The sequence below is a fragment of the Petaurus breviceps genome, unplaced genomic scaffold (assembly GCF_028583685.1).
Source record: "Petaurus breviceps papuanus isolate PSGF00001 unplaced genomic scaffold, PetGlider_PUasm1.0 76, whole genome shotgun sequence".
NCBI classification, from domain to species: Eukaryota; Metazoa; Chordata; class Mammalia; order Diprotodontia; family Petauridae; genus Petaurus; species Petaurus breviceps.
Genome location: NW_027186473.1, coordinates 60,229,416 through 60,249,317, shown reverse-complemented (window position 1 = coordinate 60,249,317; position 19,902 = coordinate 60,229,416). Strand labels below are relative to the sequence as shown.

Here is a 19,902-nt window from a genome sequence, read left to right as displayed (position 1 = left end):
TCTTCTCCATAGGGCAACAGCTAATGTTTGATCAGGCTTTCAGGATACTGTTGCTTCAGAGAGAAAAGGTTGGCTTTGACCAAAAGGGGTGTGGGGATGAGGGAGGAGGAGCAGGAACTTGTATGTAAAATCTGGGAATTTGTGGGAGGGTAGACTGGGGCCCAGGAAAGTGACAGAGAGATTGAGAGAGTGAGGTTTACCCACTCTTCTGGTAAATCAGCTCCTTGATTGGCTCTTGGCCCTCTTAGTGGCTGCCTTGTTGGACTGTGGTCAGTATCATCCCTGGAGTTCGTATAAAAGGTTAGAGAGAGAGAGAGGTGTTTTAACAGTTGCTTGCTCTGCAGACAGGGGACAGAAGGGCAGAGCATTCTAGACACTATGCAGCTGTCCTGGCATCCCCAGAGGTTAGCTCTGCATTGTTCCACGTTACTCTTAATTTTTTCAACATGCCAAGCAGTAAGTGTGACTACACCATTACTATTATGATATATATATATATTTTTTTTTAAATACAACTTTTGGAATTGAAAAAAAAATGTAGTGACCAGCTAGTGAAATTCCTGTTGCTTCCTTTCCACAGTATATTGCCACCAGAGACAACTGCTGCATTTTAGATGAGCGATTTGTAAGTAGTTGTGTGTCTCTTTTTTGTGTGTTTGACAGGGAGTGGGCCTAGACAGTAAGAAACCCAGGACACATGGCATAGGAAATTGCCGATTTGGGGCGACTGGGGTTTGCTTGTCCCTGTCGTTTGAATCCTGGGGGCTTTTAGTCAGAACTCTTAGCTAGCAAGGTATTTGGAAATGTGTTCTTTTGTGGTTATCTTACAGGGTAGCTATTGTCCAACTACTTGTGGGATTGCAGATTTCTTAAATAAATACCAAACCACTGTAGACCAGGACCTACAGCATATGGAAGATACCTTAAGGGATATTGATAATAAGACATCAGAATCCAAACTGCTGATCCAGAAAATCCAAGTGAACCAGAATTCTGGTACAAGACCTCAAAGTAAGAACAAACGTAAAATGGGAAAAGTAGAAGAGAAAGTAGCCATTCTCCCCATCTCCTTTGCTTTTGCCTTATTGATGTTTTCTTTGTGTGATCCCTTTCTACAGATGTGATCAATGATGTGACTCAGAAGTCAAGGAAGATGATTGATGAGATTATGAAATATGAAGCATTGGTTCTCACACATGAAAACAATATTAAGTAAGGACTTTGGCTCATATGACTTTTTTAAAAGCTTCTCTATTTCATATTCAATGGTACTTACTTCTGGGAGGGATATTTTCTTTGTCTATTTTTTTTTTCTGGCTTCAAAAGCTAAAACTGGTAACATGCCTGACTGTTTCAAATATGCCACAGGGGAGAATTTCAAGACCATGGAAATTTGTTGTGCGTTCTATTTTTTTTTCCTTTCTCATATCAGTCTATGGGCAGTGGAGAGAGTACTGAACTTGGAGTCAATAAGACCCAAATTGAAATCCTTATTCTGTGACTTTACTCATTTCATGGTGTTAGATGAGTTATTTCATCTCGGATCCTCAAATTTCTCCACTATAAAAGGCGGGCATTGAACTAGCCAACCTCTGAGAGATCCTTTCAACCTCTAGACTTATGTTTCCATGGTCTTATGGTCCTTTGATACTCCATAAAGGAGAGGTCTCCTTGATGTCTTCACTTCCCTTTGATTGTCACTGTCCAAACGTAATTTTCTCCTCTGGTGTCACATCTCATGTTCAAGTTAATGAAATGAAATGATTTTTTTTAATGTGATACTAAAGCCTCTTTAATCTTTTTGAACCCTTGAAAGGGTCAAGAACATGGGAGTATTAGATCATAGGAAATTTACTTTGATTGCTTTTCTCTATTGTTTTAAAAATAGCTTCACACTTTGGGAGAGATAGTGCATGAATTAAAGAATGAACAAAAGGACTTCGAAACTGCTTACTATGTGTCAAGCACTGTGCTAAGTGTATGGGATATAGAGAGATAAGCAAGATATTCTGGGTTGCTAATAAGTTAATATTCTAATGGGAGCTACAACACATAGGAAACTTCAGCAGTAGACTTGATGGAAAGTGCTATTGGTCTTAAAGATGGAGCGTCAAGGAAATGTAACAAAAACACAGAAGTCTTAAGGGTTCATCTGTTCTTAGTGACAGAGTAGCGAATGTCAGGAAGACATGCCAAAGCAAAGTGCTGGACATCTGCACCACCATTCAATAAGAAGGGTCAATAGCATATCCTCTTATGAGGATAAAGTCCCAGATTTATGTGGTCTCCATATGATTAGAACTGAGTCCCCTCAAGTTGGGCTCCAGCAGATATAAAAAGGAATAGAAATAGTTAGTAGGGACATGAATATTCTTGATTTTTTGATCTACTCTCTTGGGAGGTGGCATAGCACCATGGAAAGCATACTAGATTGAAATCAGAAAATTTAGGTTTAAGTTCTGGGTGGCATATTTCAGAGTTGGGTTCGGATTTCGGGTGTCAAGTCCCCTCTCTATGACTCAGTTTTCTATTCTGTAAAATGAAGATAATATTTATGCTACCTTTTCCATATAGTGATTGTGGGGAAAAATGTTTTATGAATCTTGAAGTGTGATAGAAATGTGAGCTAAGAGCAAAATGCTTGGCAAGTTCAAAATATCATAATAGATCTAGGACTGGCAGGGATCTTAGTGCTCATCCAATCCAGTGTTTTCATTTTGCTGATGAAGAACCTAAGGGGTTTGGTAACTTTCCCAAGATCGCATAAATACTAAATGGAAAAGCCAAGATTTGAACACAGATCTCAGACTCCAAACTCAGCATCCTTTCCATTTTAGTATTTGGCATCTTAATTCATTGCCTATACTAATGGCCCCTTATGTTCCATCCCTGCTCATGAGGAATAAGATCAAAATGAGCTCCAAAGATCTTTGTTCACAGAGCAGAGAAAGCTCTTTCCTTCACACTACATGCCTGCCGTGTAGGTGTAGACATTCCTTTTGAAAGTGTATTCCAGCCTTAATGGTATCTGTTACGTTTCTTTATTTTTCCCCATGTAGATTAGGGTGCTTCCCCTCAGCCCCAACTATGTCATTTTATAATTTTTATCAGAAGAGAAAAACAAGCAATTCTGTTGGGTAATTTTTTGGAAAAACAAGGCAATGTTTATGAAAGAGAGCCCCACGATGCCTAAATTATCTTATTTTTTGTTATTTTGTTTTACTTGGTTTTGCTTGTAGGTATTTGCAAGATATCTTGCTTTCAAACAATCAAAAAATTCTTCAGTTGAAACAAAAGGCAGTTGAGCTTGAAGCCAGATGTCAGGAGCCTTGCAGAGACTCGGTTCAAATACAAGAAACCACTGGAAAAGGTGAGTGAGATATTAATTCTGGGATCAGCTTTCTGGAGGGGGAGGTAGAGTGCTAATTACAGATCACTATATGAATGAGTGTTTCACTGCTAGCCAACTGGTGCTTGACAATCCAGTGACACTGACCTCCTTGCAGTTCCTCTCACAAGACACGCCATCTCCTAACTTTGTCTCGTCACTAGCTGGCCCTCCTGCCTGGAATGCTGTCCCTCCTGGTCTTTGTCTATTAGCTTCTCTGGCTTCCTTTAAGTTGCAGCTAACTCCCACTTTCTCCAAGAAGCCTGCCCTAGTTCTCCTTAATATTAAGCCTTCTCTCTGAGACTAGCTCCAGTTTATCCTGTATATAGCTTGTGCTAACAAGGTTATTTGCATGCTGTCTTCACCTCTAGACTGTGGACTCCTTCCTCATATCCCCAACGCTCAGCACAAAGTAGATTTGTAATAAGTACTAGTTGACTGACTGATTTACTGTTCTGTTCTTTCAAGGTTCAGAAGGCTTTTTTTTTGCAGGGCAATTGGGGTTAAGTGACTTGCCCAAGGTCACACGGCTAGTTTTGTGTGTGTGTGTTAAGTGTCTGAGGCCAGATTTGAACTCAGGAGTTCCTGACTCCAGGGCTGGTGCTCTATTCACTGCACCACCTAGCCGCCCCCAAAAGGAATTATTGTGCATACATCTTCCTTCAGGGAAACACTGCAATTTGGAGGAAAAGTGAGCCTGCCCTTAAGATGCTGACGGCATTCGAAGCTATGGTTGTGGGATTCTAATACTGGAAGGGATCTCAGGGCCATCTAGTTTAACCCATCCTGGGATGAGAATTTCCTCTACAACCATGTGGACAATCAACCATTCAAGCCACTGCTTACAAACCTCCAATGAGAGGGAACCAACTAGGTTTTGAGGCTGCTTTTATGTTTGGAAAGTCCTGATTCTCAGGAGGTTTTTCCTCACATCAGCTTCTCTGCAAATTTCACTATTCTTGGGGTTCTGCTCTTGGGGTCCAAATCGAATCTGCCTTCCAAATGATAGCCCTACAAATAAATACTTGAAGGCAGCTCTCCTGCCCTAGCCTCAGCAAGTCTTCTCTTTCCCTGTCAAATATCCCCAGGTCTTTTAGCAAATCCTCAAATAGCCTAATGTCAAACTCCCTTCCCATCCTTACTGTTCTCTGAATCAGCTCCAGCTTGTCCACATCCTTTCCAGAATGTGGCCCCCAGAATGAAACAAGACGAACTGCATTGACTGACACAATCTGATTTTCCAACAGATTGTCAAGACATTGCAAACAAGGGGGCCTCAGTAAGTGGTCTTTACTTTGTCAAGCCATTAAAAGCTAAGACGCAGTTCTTAGTCTACTGTGAAATAGATTCATCAGGAAATGGATGGACTGTACTTCAAAAGGTATGTTTTTGTTCTTCTTCCTCTCCTCCTCCTTTCTCTCCCCCTTCTGGTGTTCTTTATGCTTCCCCTTTATCCTTTTCTCCTCTCCTTTTTTTCTTCTTCCTCCTCTTCTTCCTCTTCCTCTTCTCCTACTATTAGTCTCCATTATTACTATTTTTGTTTTCTTTGAAGCAGATTTTAACCTTCAAACTCGACATTCCTCTTAATATCATGCCATCTTAAAAAATATGCCTAGAAAAATAACTTAGAAAGGTTCAGGCTGCTACAAGAAGGTAGAGTCTTCTAGAGGGTTCAGTAATGACACTCAACTGCCAAAGCCTCCAACTACTTTTACCAGTCGAGTGTAGTGGCATTTAGAGTCAGTAGCCCTGTATTCAAATCCTAAATTTGCTATTTACCAACTTCCTGGCCTTGGTCAAGTCATTTCACATCTTTTGGCCTCAGTTTCCCAAGCTGTAAAATTAAGATCAGAGCTAGAATTAAGGTAGGATGACTGGGGCTTTGCCTTGGGGCAATGAAATTTAGAAGGTACCAAAAAAGTTAACACATGCAGTCATTCTGCGGCATAGAAGTTTCTATAGTAATTATTTTTTTTTACTTATTTACTTATTTTCTTACATTATTTTCATAATATGCATTACAAATTGATCTGAGGGATAATTTTCATTCCACTCTCACTTGGTGAATTCCATAATGCTTGTCCTGGACCCTGACATGAATAGTTACAGCTCTGGACTAGACATTCATTAAGCTTCCTTCTACCTAAAAATCCTGTGTTGTACTTCCTGCTACAACTATTCTATCAAAGAAATGGGAGCTGGAACTTTTGGTTGTTAGATATTTTATCCAGAGTACAAAATGATCTCCTTTGATAAAAACAAGAATCTACAGTCTGAGTCCTTACTTATAGCATCTAAATAATTTTCCCATTTACCAATATTTTAAAATAAAGCTGTGACAGTATTAATTTGTTGGTCACTAATCATCTACTTTTACCTTTGCATATGATACTAGAGATTGGATGGCAGCGTGGACTTCAAGAAAAACTGGGTTCAGTATAAGGAAGGATTTGGACATTTGTCTCCAACTGGTAACACAGAGTTTTGGCTGGGAAATGAAAAGATTCACCTTCTCAGCACCCAGACTTCAATTCCATATGCATTAAGAATAGAATTGGAAGACTGGAACGGCAAAACCAGGTACAATGTAAGAGGGGCATTTAAGACAAAAAATTTCCTGGAACTGGCCCTTGTCAGTTGTTCACCATAGAGAAGCATGGCAAACCAACAAGTCAAAGTGGCACTCAGCTCTCCTTATAATATTCTATTTGGTTCTTGGGCTATTTCATGGAGCCAAAGAGCTTAGGGATCTAAGTCAATTCTTAACAAATTCAAATTCTTTTTCTTTTAAAAGTCCAGTGCCCTGGTTTCCACAAAAATCACACCAATTAGGTAAAAGGTGAGGGACATCTCACATCTTTGTATTTTCCTAATTCCTATAAAGGAGAAGTAATTGCTTTGATCAGCTCAAGTCATGGAAACATACATCCTTTTGCACTGAATTCCCTACCTAAACCATTTAAAATATTTCTAAATGGATCAATATTAATATATCTGTAGAATGAAGAAATCAGTTCTGTGTCAAACTGGTCAGTTTCAACTGGCAGAAATATTACCATGGTAGAGCTTTCTCTCTCACAAATTCCTGTTCTTTAAACATTGTAGAACAGGGAAGAAACGACTATTTTATATTGTCTACTTGAACAGCTTCAATGGGAAATATCTATTTTCCTTTATGTTATTAAATTCTGTCTCTCCCTCACATTTCCTCCTGGAAGAAAATTCCTTTCCCTAACCTGGAAATTCCATGCATTTTTGCAGGTATGATTATCTGTACTTTTCCCAAGGCCCCCCAGAGTGTGCCTGGCCTTCAACTCCCACCAGGACTAGTATGTCAATTGATAATAATGTCACTACACTCATGTATATGGCAAAGACAATACTTTTTTTGACTTCTAAAGTTCACATTTCCAGGAAAACAATTTAACTTCTTTAAGGCTAACAATGCTAACTTTATTATTCTCTCAAGTTTTCTAAGCTTGAAAACCAAGAAGTAATGATTAGGAAAATAACCGTGGTTCACTAGGGTTCTGTCTACATGATGTCAAACATACAGACAACAGTGAAAAATTCAGCCAATTTTTTTTCAGTTCTTCAAAATATCTGGACTTCTGGCATCAGTGTAGTACACAGTCCGGTACATAGTAGGTGCTTAATAAATTGTTATTGAATTGAATTAAGTCTAGACCATATATCTAAATGGATAATATTTTTTGAGGGGAGAAGTGTCTCCTGGTTACCATGAGATATTGTAGACTCAATGTGAATGTTGGCCATCTCTAAGCTGTCCCATATGTCTATTTTATGTTGCCAGAAACTGAAGTATAAATGAGTACTTCATGTATAAACACCATGACAACCTCTAGGAATAATGTCTATATTAAAAAAAATAATACCATGTACAAATGAAGATTTTGGAAGCAGCTATGGGGCAGAGGTTATTGATGGGTCTATTCCCTTTTCTGTAGCACTGCTGACTATGCCATGTTCAAGTTGGGATCTGAAGCTGACAAGTACCGGCTGACCTATGGCTACTTCGTTGGAGGAGAGGCAGGAGATGCCTTTGATGGTTATGATTTTGGTGATGATCCAAGTGACAAGCATTTCACCTCCCACCTTGGCATGCAGTTCAGTACCTGGGACAATGACAATGATAAGTTTGAGGGCAACTGTGCTGAACAGGATGGCTCTGGCTGGTGGATGAACAAATGTCATGCAGGCCACCTCAATGGTGTTTATTACCAAGGTATTGTCATCTCTTGTTTCCTGGTTCTTTATGCAGTTTTTATGCAAGGCAATAAATACCAGTGTGCCGTCATGGATCTGGAGTCAGAAGGCCTAGATTAAAATCTGCCTCTTCCTCTCTCTCTGTGACCCTAGAAAGATGCTATAAAAACGCCGAGCAAGTCACTTAACATCTTTGACTTCAGATTCCTCATGCATAAAATAAGGGTGATAGACTGGAAAATCTCTACACCTTCTGCAGCTCTGAACCTATGACCTGTGATTCTATTTATGCAAAGAGTGAAAAATAGTTAAGAGATGATTGGATCCCTTTACTATTTTATTTAATTTTCTTTTCCAGGTTAGCATTGTATAAAGCCTAGCTAACACTTAAGCTTAGAGTATACAACTGCTGTAGACTATCAGTGATTTGTCATGGGAGATTCAATTTTCACCATCAAAATTACTCTTTGTAGCTACTGCACTGTTTCCTGAAGTTAACTCCTACCTTATTAAATATAGATGTCACTTGAATAGTATAATCTGAGAGTGCTCATCAGCATACATATGTAAATGCGTGGATGGATGTATATACATATAGGTATATTGTGTAGATAGACAGATATGTATTTGTCTTATCACCTGCATGGTAGTTAACAAATTATTGAGGGAATGGGTTAAAGGATGCATTTTCTTGATAAAAGAAGGTCACAAAAGATCTAAAACAGAAAATATTGTTTGGAAATGTGGGCAACAGAGCAGAGGACCTGGTGTATAAAGAGGTGTTGGGAGATCAGTGGGTATCTGGGTCAGAAGGTGGGAGAACAAAAAGGATATTGACAGCTAGCTTCATGTGTATTTCTGCCTCCTGAGGCCTCCTTCCTCAAGGTCCTTCAGTTCTATTCATCTTCTCAACCATCAGAATATAGACTTTAATCCTTCAGAGCATTACTCTAGTCCACCTGAGGTCATGTACCACATGTTGCTTTTGAGCAACTTAAAATCCTTGGCTCTTTTCTCTTAAAAAACTCACTGCCATGTTGGCCATTAGATCAGGGACTTTGCTTTATCGACTTGTTTTGTCATGGAAGCTGCATGACCAAGGTCATTCCTGTGTACCATGATAATGACTTATGACTCACCCTTGTACTAGGTACTAAAAAAAGTCCATTTTTTAAAGTCCATGCAGTTTGCTCTCTACTTCACAGTGAAGGCTGTTAGCAGCACTCTGGTGCCATTTCCTGGAGTACACTATTGCTGGCTCAGTTAAGTCCTCCCATTGGAGGCAGGCCAATCAACGAATTTAAGTAACCATGGGGAGGGAGAATTTGAGTCGTTCTGACTTGCCTTTACAAAAATGACCCAAGTGTTTTGATTTCAAAATTGCTAAGTTCAATGAAGAAGGACCACTAGAGGTGTAAAGGGCAATTTGGAATACCACTAGACTCCAGGTGGATAATATATATGGGACTGAGTGAATGAAAATGAATGGAAAACCATGGATTATATGCTTGCTCTCTGTACATAGGAGGTGATTTATAAATGATTGCTAGGTTGAGATGAGTCTAGACCACTTCAATCCCCTGTGCTAAGTAGGGATGCAAATTAAAAAGCAAAAGATCTGCTACCAAAAAGCTCACATTTTGATACATGTTGGAGGCTCCAGCCACAAGCCAGATGAAAACCTCAGGGGTCCTTAGGATACACAAGCAAACAGATAATAATGAACCTTCTTTAGTGTCATTTCCATTGATAAGACCATATCTGTTGCTGATATTGAACCACTAGACAGTTGCCAAGGGTTTTAGGGGCTTAGCAGACTTTCTTTCCCGAGTCTTCAGTAGCAATGGATGCTAAGGAGCCTGGGGTTACAGCCTTTGCAGAGGTAGTTGTCAGGTATTGCCTACTCAAGAGTTGCTCCTCTAGATAATGGCTATAGGGGCTGGGTGAAAAGCAGGGCCAGTGGTCTAGAGTAAGGGAACTTCTATTTGTGGGTTGCCCTGTAAACTATAAAGCATTATAGGATCAAAGGATTAGAATGGACAGAAACCTTGGAAATCATCTAGTCTAACTGGCTTAATTCATCAATGAGGAAACTAAGGTCCAGAGAAATGAAGAGACTTCCTCAAAGTCATATAAGTAGTAAATAGTAAAGGCAGGATTCAGATGTAGGTCCTTTATCAGTGGAAGTATCTATAGCTCTCTATCTATATTATCATAACATTATTATGATATATAATATTATATTTTATGTTATTGTTACCAATGATGAGGGAAACTAGGTGATACAGTAGATAGAACACTATACCTGGAGTCAGGAAGAGCTGAATTAAAATCTGGATGCAGATATTTACTAGCTGTATGACCTTCGGCAAGTCACATAACTTCTGTCTGCCTCAGTTTTGTCATCTTTAAAATGGGGATAATGATAACATCTACCTCTCAGGGTATTGTGAGGATAATAAAAGACAATATTTCAAAAGTGATTTAAAAACCTTAAAGAGCTTTATAAATACTAGCAATTATCATTGTAATTATATTATTTCAATTTTTGTATTGAAATATGATTTAGTATTATTACTGAAATTATCATTATTAAGTTTTGGACCTATAATTTTAATGGTATAGGGAACTCCACCTATCAATGCAAGATATCAAATGCTCCAGAATTTTTAGGATTATGGAGCTTCCTGGGATACCGAAAAGACTTAAACCTAGCTCTACCTGAGTCTTTGGCTGATCCTGTGGCTCAAAGAGCATCAGTGTATTTCAGTCAGCCTCCCAGGACTTACTGAGGCTAAGATTAGATGTGATCTGTATTCGTGGATGGGAATTTCTACACCAGGAGTCTCCCACACTGATGAAATCGGATACTTCACATATTTCTTCATCTATTTGTTTATTGACAACATAATAAAACAACCACCTAATTTTTTTTAAAGAGGGGCTTTAAGAAGATTTTCAAATGTCTTACACATAGTAGCTAGCTTTAGTACTTCAAAGTCATGCTGATGCTGGTACCAAGTACAGTCTCTTAGTGAATGGTGCCATGAGCTGCAGTGGCCACAAGCATCATCTGATGGCCAACATTTTGATGAAGACCCTCTCTGTGCTTACTAAACTTGTGCCAAATACCAGATGACCCATTCCCAGGTCCATACTGGAAGCCTTGGAAAAAATCTACCAGCACTTAGTATCCCTATAGAACCCAGGGTTACCTTCATGCCACAAGACTTTAAGGGAGGATATTATATATTATTTATAAATGGTAGAAAATAGCACTTCCATACTTCTGTTTCAAAGAGTTTCAGTCTAATGATATATATTTGTATAATTTATGTTTTAGGGGGCACTTACTCAAAATCATCAACTACCAATGGCTATGATAATGGCATTATCTGGGCTACCTGGAAGTCAAGGTGGTACTCTATGAAGAAAACTACCATGAAGATTATTCCATTCAACAGACTTTCGATAGATGGCCAGCAACATCACTTGGGTGGATCCAAACAGGTGGGCTCAGATCATCTGTTAAAATAGACTATTAAGAAATGATTGAGCACTGTATTTTTCTAAGCAATGTCCTACTTATTCCATAAGGCACACAAATTCCCTTTTCAAAATTCTTTTCATCTTTCACTTCCTGTGCTTGTTCACCATTATTCTCCTGTATGCATTTGGCCTGGGATGAAATTCACCATCTACTCTTTGGCTTTGTTAGACAACCTCATGAAGGAATATTTTATGCTTGCTGATTTTAAAAATAAAGTGTTGGTTTCTAGCGTATTTGAATGCATACATATAAAATATATGTATATAAAATATGTAAGGAATATATGTGTGTGTGTATCTATATATACATATACATACATATGTATGTATCAATGTAAACTATGGCTATACATCGAAGTTCAATCTGTTGCTCAAAAGTGACCAGTTCTTAAGGCAAATTTTGGTATTTGTCATCCACATATTGTAATGGTTTAAAAAATTTACAGGTAACATTTTTAAGCCTATTTATATTTGTTATATCCAATAACTTGTGTATTTAAAGGAAAGAATTATAGCTCTTTTTCTCATTTTTTGCCGTAGGTTGGAGACGTTTAGAAGGATGTTACAAACATGGTCTACACATTAAAGGACTTTTATTTGAACAGAGACATCTTATTTTATCAACGGGAGCATAGATTTGTTATGCCACACATACTTGAGTTTTGCAGCATTAATCTCCAGGATTGTAACTGTCACAACCAACTTTATGCATGCAATAATTTATCTGTTCCACTTCAATTAAAAATTTAATATCTATGACCAAGTGCCCTATGCCATTACTTGATCCTTAACCAAAACAAGGTATCTCACATTTAAGGATATAGATGGCACTCGTACCGTAAGATAGGCATTTCATGAAACATTAGGGGAAGTTGTAGAAAAAAGGAAGACACAACTCCTAACTTCAGGAGAATAGACAATGAGCTGGGATACAAGTTCAATGAAACTAAATACCAGTAATCAGAAGTGACAGAAATGTAAGACCCATTTAGCCATAAACACAAGCCACAAAGATGTGGAGAGCTAAACGTTGGCAACTACTTTTATTCCAAGAAATGAGTGCCAAGAAAACATAGTGCATGGTGTTCCAAAAGTCTCTGTGCATTTTAAGCTATTAATGGTTTAAAATGAACTAAGACTTTTGGGACACATATTTAAAATGCTGTGAACTTTCATATTATGCCTGAATTTCAGTATTTCATTCTATAATCTCTATTACTGTTGACTATAAGACTGTAAGCTCCACAAGAGCAGGGACAGTGGATTGTATTTTTTACATATCTGAAATGTGTTTCTTCCCCAGTGCAGTAGTCTTGCATGGGGCTTAATAAATATTTCTGGCATTGAATTCAATGAAAATGACCTGGATTTTCCTTTTTGTGGCATTCAGCTCACACAATATATGTTTATGTGCCCCTCCTATCTGTACAATAATACTGTGTGGTTGTAGATCTCTTGCACAGAAGGTGTGCAAAGGGAAGAGGCTTGAGGGATCTCTTTGGTACATTCTCTCTGCTTAGCACATAGTACATCTACTGACAATTCTTTGGGATGTCATAACACAGTGGAGAGAGTTTGGGATCTCAGCCAGCTCCTTACCTACTTGCCTTAAAGAAGGAGAATGTAGGAAAAGGAATCTCTGAAACTGTCTAGTTCAGCTCTCCATTATTTAACTGCTGAGGAAACTAATACACAAAGATAGGAAGTGACCTGTCCAAGGTCATTCAGGTGATAGGCTATCTTTCTCCAGAGCCAGTGCTTTTTTCTCAGTACCATCTTGCTTCCAGCTGGTGATATCAGTTGTCAATCACTTCTAGTGCTAAAAAAAAGAAAGGAAAAAAGAAAGATGCAGTCAAGAAGCAAGATCAGGAGTGTTTAGGGAAAAAACTGTGCTAGCTGAAATTTCTATTCTATGGCTCAGTAGCAAAAGTACTCAATTTGGAATCAAAGGATCTGTGTTTAAATTCTGTCTTTTCTTGCTGGGTGACCCTGGGCAAATCACTCAACCTATCTGAGCTTTTGTTTCCTATCTATAAAATGAGGGGCTTAGAAAAGATGAATTTCCAAGGTCCTTTCTATTATTAATTCCTATCATCTTATTGCCATGTCCTTAACTACAAAATTCCTGTTTCTCTTGATTATGTTAATCAATATATGTTAATACATGTTAGTTTTAAGAAGAGAAAAAATTGTTTTCCTCCAACCAACCAAAAGCATAAATTTATTTATATTCTGCCATTGGTTTTCCATAGTATTGGAAGGGAGTAGTAGTTCTAATAATTCAAGTAGTAGATAATCTGGTCTATTTAGTTTCAGCTTTAAAGAATCAGCTTGTTTTTCCCATCCTCTTGCTTAATCCTTCACTGTTTTGTAAAGATGAAAAGAATTCTGGGGCCTCCACCCACACAGTTGGACCTTGGAAAGACTCTAGTTACTCTTTGGGGGTAGACATAAAGTCCAGAAATATTGAACTGACTTGTGTGATGTACATCATTGACCTTTAGGCAAAAACCTTCTTCCAGGGAGATACTGATTAAAGATAAACATGAAGTCACATCAAGCTCTTGAACTCTCTCAAGTCAATGAGCTGGAAATGGAAATGTTGTGTGATCATCATCACTACAAAGGTTGTTTCTAAGCTCAGTGGCTGGCTGGCTTACTCTTCTCCTAGCTAATAGTAAACCCTGGTGGTAGAGTAGTAGTAGTAGTGGTAGGTGGTAGGTGGAAAAATATTTAAGTGTTTTCACTTGAAGGAAATTTCCTAGTGACTTGGGGACAAGGGAGAGGGGTGTTAAAAATTGGTGAAGTCCTGAGACTAAAGTAGTGAAATTCCATTTTAGGCATTAACCAAAGAGTTTAATTGCAGTATTCTACTATCCTTTGATCAGGTAGAATTAATACACTAGATATGTTGAGTACTTTCTTTAGTTTCTATCTACCAATTGGATTTGTAAAATTGAATCAGAAAGGATATTTCATTCATTCATTTATGCAATCATTCATTCATTTATTTAACATATTTACTGGGTACTCTTCATGTGCAAGGCACTGTGCCAGGGAGTGATGAGGTCATACAGATGAATAAGACACAATAATCTCCATTATCAAGCAAGGATCTTATAAACTAGAACTTGTCCTTTCCCTCCCAACTACAATTTTATTCCACTGCTTCTTAGCAATTACTTCTCTCTACCCTTTCCAATCCAATACTTCTTCCACACTACTATTCACCAATCTTCCTTCATCATGAATGTCTCCACATCTAAAAAAATCTTTATATTCCTTTGCCCGACATTGAAAGGCTTCTCCAACCCGACATCATCTTTTCTTTCCATACTTATCTCTTATTGCAACCCTCCAAGTATTCTACATCCCATCCTAATGTGACTACTTCCTTTCTGCTGAATAATTTCCCACCTCTAGGACTGTTTTCACATTTCACTCTATGCCTGGAAATTCCTTTCTTCCACTCTTTGTCTGTTGAATCCCTAACCAGTCTTCATCTTTTTAACAGTATTTTATTTGTTTCCCTTTTTATGTCAAGAAAATTTTTAGCATTTATGTTTTACAAGATTTTCAGTGTCATATTTTTCTCTCTCCCTTCATCCTCTCCCGTCTTCTGAAAGTGGTAGGCAGTTTGATATAGTTTGTATCATGTAAAAATATTTCTATATTAGTAACAATTGTGAAAGAAGAAAAATAACAAAAGGGGAAAAACAGGAGAGAACAAAGTGAAAAAATATGCTATGATCTGCATTCAGAGTCTATCAGTACTTTATCTGGATATGGATAGCATTTTCCTTCATGAGTCCTTTGTACTTGTTTTGGATCATTGTGTTGCTGAGAAAAGCTGAGCCATTCATAGTTGATCATCACACAATATTGCTGATACTGTGTACAATGTTTTCTTGGTTCTGCTCATCTCACTTTGCAACAATTCATACAAGTCTTTTCAGGTTTTTCTGAAATCTGCCTGTTCATCATTTCTTATTGCACAATAGTATTTCATTACATTAATATACCACAGCTTGTTCAGCCATTCCCCAGTTGATGGGCATCCTCTGTTTCCAATATTTTGCCACCACAAAAAGGGCTGATAGAAATATTTTGGTATATGTAGGTCCTTTCCCCCTTTTTATGATCTCTTTGGGATACAGACCTAGTAGTGTTTAACTAGATCAAAGGGTATGCACAGTTTTGTTGCCCTTTGGGCATAGTTTCAAATTGCTCTCCAGAATGGTTGGATGAGTTCACAACTCTGCCAACAGTGAATTAGTGTCCCAGTTTTCCCACATCTTCTCCAGTCTTTATCATTTTCTTTTTCTGTCATATTGACCAATCTGATGGACATGAGGTGGTACATCAGAGTTGCTTTAATTTGCATTTCTTTAATCAAAAGTGACTTAGTGGGGCGGCTAGGTGGCACAGTGATTAAGAGCACTGGCCTGGAGTTAGGAGGACCTGGGATCTGTTCTGGCCTCAGATACTTAACACACACACAAAATAACTGGCCATGTAACCTTGGGCAAGTCACTTAATCCCAATTGCTTTCATAAAAAAAATAAGTGACTTAGAGCACTTCTCCATATGTCTAGAGATATCTTTAATTTCCTCATCTGAAAACTGCTTTTTCATGTCCTTTGATCATTTATCAATTGGGGAATGACTTGTATTCTTGCAAATTTGGCTCAGTTCTCTATATAGTTGAGAAATGAATCCTTTATCAGTGATACTTGCTGTAAGGATTGTTTCCCATACTTCTGCTTTCCTTCTTATCTTGGTTGCATTGGTTTAGTTTGTACAAAAGCCTTTTAATTTAATATAATAAAATTATCTATTTACATACTAACCACTATTTAAAATGAAACTCAAATGCTCCTTCCTCTATGATTCTCTCAAGTGACAACTGTCCCTTCATTTCCCTAGAGCTCATATAGCATTTTTGTTGAAGATTTTCTGTGTACTTTTGTATTATTTTTATTATGCATATCTTCAAAAGCGTCATCTCTGTCTTCTAGACTCTAAGTTCTATAAAAGCAGGAAACATGTCTTACTTAAACTTTGTAGCTTCCCTAGTGTACACAATGGGAACTTAATACGTATTTGTTAAAAGTAATCAAACCTCCTCCACTCCAGTAAGATCAGTTTCCCAACTGTTCTCCAAACACACCATGCCTATTCCCAACTGCAAGACCTGAAAGGACCAAGGAGGTTGATGTTCTCATATTTTTGCTTAAGATCATGGTGCACATCAAGAGAGTCCTGATAATTCTCTGTGGACTCTGACCACTCACCAAAGAGCAACTGGGGCCTCTCCAAGGTCCATCTGTGTGGGTGGATGTCTCAGAATTATTTGGGTGAAAGAAATATGGGGCCAGAAGAAGAGAAAAGGGGAGAGAGTCAGTTGATTACAGCACAAATCTGAGATAGTAAGACAGTGTGGTGTGTCAATTGAGTACTACACTTCAAGTTAGGAAGATATGGGTCCAAATCCTGCCTCAGACACTTACCTATCTGACTCTGGACACATCACTTAAACTTCTCTCTCAGTTTCTTGTAAAGTGTGGAGTTAGAACTTACTGACCTTTATCTATAGTCCTTTCTATCTCTCTATTTGTCCTGTAATTTAAAATAGCTATGAAAGAACTAATGAGAAATCAAAACATGATCTTCACCCCTTCCACACAGTTAACTTCTTTCACTTTCAGCATTCTGATTGATTTCTAAGAAAGCCCTAAAAATGAATGCTAAACTCCTTAGAAATTCTGAACTTTATAATCACTTCTACTGATTGCAAAGAGATGAAGGCCTATACCTATTACCTGTCTGTTATAAAGTATGGCAGCACCCAAACATCAGATTTTGCAACATTTTGGTGGAAACTTAATTATGGGTTTCTCTTGATAGAGGGAAGAATGAAGGAATAGATGGATGGATGGACAGGTGGATGAATAAATGAGTGAAGTATCATTTTCTGTTTATTACATGCAAAGTGTTGAGGATACAGATAGAAAAGTAAGACAGTCCCTGTTCTCAAGAAGTTCACATTTTAATAGGGGAGACAACAGATATGGAAGATTTTAGTTACAAGTTAGATGGAAAGGCCCCAAGGTCCTTAGGTTATAGAAACAAAGCAGATTTTTTTAAAAATTCAACTACATGTAGAAACAATTTTTTAAAATTATTAAATGGGAAAGAGGAAATAAAACAAAACAAGAAAAAGAAAGAGAGCAAGTAGTTTGCTTCAGTCTGCATTCAAACTCTGCAGTTCTATCATGAGTCTTTTGGAGTTGTCTTATAACCTTGCATTGCTGAGAGGAGTCCAGTCTATCAAAGTTAATCATCACACATACATTGTGTCTATAATTATGTACAAATTTGTCCTGGTTCTGCTCTTCTCACTCAACATCAGTTTATATAAGTCTCTCCAGGTTTTTATGAAGTCTTTCTGCTCCTCATTTCTTATAGCACAATAGTATTCTATTACATTCATTTACCACAACTTGTTCAGCTGTGCCCCAATTGATGGGCATCCCCTTTATTTCTAATTCTTTTCCACCACAAACAGAGCTGCTATAAATATTTTTGTACATATGGGTCCTCTCCCCACTTCTATGATCTTTTGGGGATACAACGCTAGAAGTGGTATTGCTGGGTCAAAGGGTATATACTTATTTATAGCCCTTTGGTCATAGTTCCAGATTGCTCTCCAGATTGGTTGAACCAGTTCACAACTCCACCAACACTGCATTAGTGTTCCAATTTTTCCACATCCTCTCCAGCATTTATTGTTTTCCTGTTTTGTCATCTTAGCCAATCTAACCAGTGAGATATGGTACCTCAGAGTTGTCTTCATTTGCATTTCACTAATCAAGAGTGAGTTAGAGCATTTTTTCATGTGCTTACAGATACCTTTAATTTTTTCCTCTGAAAACTGCCTGTTCATATCTTTTGACAATTTATCAATTGGGGAATGACTTAGAAACAATTTTTAACATTCATTCTTTAAAATTTTGAGTTCCAATCTCTCTCTCTCCCTCTCTCTTTCCCTCTCTCTCCCCCACCTCTCTCTCCCTCTCTTTCTTGCTCTCTTTCCCCCCAATTGGGAGGGCAAGTGATTTGATATGTTATACATGTGTGCTCAAACAAAACATTTCCAAGTTAGTCATGTTGTAAAGGAAAAAAGACAATAAAACCCAAAGAAAAAAAAATTTTTTAAGTATGCCTTGTTCTGCATTCAGACTCCATCACTTCTTTCTCTGGAAGTGGATAGCATTTTTCATCACAAGTCCTTTGGAATTGTCCTAGATTATTGTATTGCTGAGAATAGCTAAGTCATTCACAATTGATCCCCTTACAATATTATTATTATTGTGTATAATGTTTTCTTGGTCCTGCTCACTTCACTTTCCATCAGTTCATATAAGTCTTTCCATGCTTTTCTTAAAGTTTCCTGCTTGTCATTTCTTTTTTTAAATCTTTTTGGAAGGGGGAGAATAGGGCAATTGAGGTTAAGTGACTTGTCCAAGGTCACATGGCTAGTTTTTGTATTAAGTGTCTGAGGCTGGATTTGAATTTAGGTCCTCCTGACTGTAGGGCCAGTGTTCTATTTATTGCACCACCTAGTCGCCTCCCCCACAATCATCATCTCTTATATCACAATAGTAAGCAATGCTCATATCAATGCTTCTTCTTTAATATAGTCTCCACTAGTCAATGATATCAGTTTCTGATGTAGAACCATTTGTCAGTAGCCAGGACTTAGGTGGTGCAGTGAATCAAGTGCTGGACTTAAAGTTAAGAAGAACTGTGTTTGAATTCTGCCTCAGATGCTAATTAGCTGCATGACCCTGGGCTAATGACTTAAATTCACTGTTTCAGTTTCTTTATAAAATGAGAGTAATAATAGCACCTACCATTTTGCAGACTTTATCACCATTTCTCTACTTTTTCTCCACCCTCCCTTCTTCCATTGTTGACTTTTTCATAAAACTTCCATTTTGAGGAAAGGCCAAGACTAGTTATCTAGATGAGTTGCCCAGAGCAGTCATCTTTCATTCTGCAGATTTTTGCCAGCTGCTTTCTCCCTCTGCTTCATTCTACCATTGATAAATTCATCCCTAGAATTTCTGTTCCAAGGAAGGAACCGGTTTAGCCATCCTTCCTTTTTTTGGACTTTATCACATCACCTTACATAAGTACTTCTCTCCACCCCATTCTACTTTGCAGCTCCTTTTCATGTGTTTTCTTTCCTTATAGAATGCAAGCTCTTTGAAGTAAGAAATTGTATTTATTTATTTTTTGCCTGAAATATAGAAAATGTTTAATAAATGCTTGTTGACTTGACTGCCTCATGGAGTTGTTGTAAGGATCAAATGATATAATTTTACTTCCCTGTGCCTACCCAAATTCAGACAGAGCACTCACTAAATAGTGGTGAAACTTAAATCAGTGTATTTTTCACAAGGTCACAGATTTTGAAAATCTGCAGCAGGAGCATTTTTGTATTGACAATGTTGTGTTGAATCAGGACTTTAGACTGTAGAGCTATGGGACTGTGCTCTTAAGTCAACAGTCATCACTGTTTGCTTATTGAGTTTCTTTGTTTACCTGATTTTGCTTATTTAACACTTTTTGACCTACATAAAAGTGATTAGGGGGAAAAGTCAAATATAAATATTTTCTCCAGTATGAAAGGAGTGCTTTCTTTATTGTCTGAATAAAAGAAAGAAAGAAAT

The 19,902-nt window shown here is 37.8% G+C and overlaps 1 protein-coding gene across 2 annotated transcripts; it reads left to right on the top strand.

The window, feature by feature from the left end:
- Positions 1 to 249: 249 nt before the first annotated feature.
- FGG (fibrinogen gamma chain) lies at positions 250 to 12,489 on the top strand. Of its 2 annotated transcripts, XM_069105076.1 has the most exons (10): positions 250 to 456; positions 581 to 625; positions 831 to 1,011; positions 1,119 to 1,212; positions 3,240 to 3,370; positions 4,636 to 4,769; positions 5,784 to 5,968; positions 7,357 to 7,634; positions 10,959 to 11,125; positions 11,705 to 12,489. In XM_069105076.1, exons 1-10 carry the CDS (start codon positions 379 to 381, stop codon positions 11,717 to 11,719), a joined length of 1,308 nt encoding a protein of 435 aa, XP_068961177.1. In that variant the 5' UTR covers positions 250 to 378; the 3' UTR covers positions 11,720 to 12,489. The 2 variants fall into 2 exon arrangements, with proteins under 2 accessions (XP_068961177.1, XP_068961176.1); XM_069105075.1 differs by lacking the exon at positions 11,705 to 12,489 and having other exon boundaries at positions 10,959 to 11,152.
- Positions 12,490 to 19,902: the final 7,413 nt, after the last annotated feature.

Coding starts and splice junctions, on each gene's coding strand:
- FGG (XM_069105075.1), top strand. CDS start 379: ATGCAGCTGTCCTGGCATCCCCAGAGGTTAGCTCTGCATTGTTCCACG. Junction 626..830: donor GCATTTTAGATGAGCGATTT/GTAAGTAGTTGT, acceptor GTTATCTTACAG/GGTAGCTATTGTCCAACTAC. Junction 4,770..5,783: donor GATGGACTGTACTTCAAAAG/GTATGTTTTTGT, acceptor ATATGATACTAG/AGATTGGATGGCAGCGTGGA.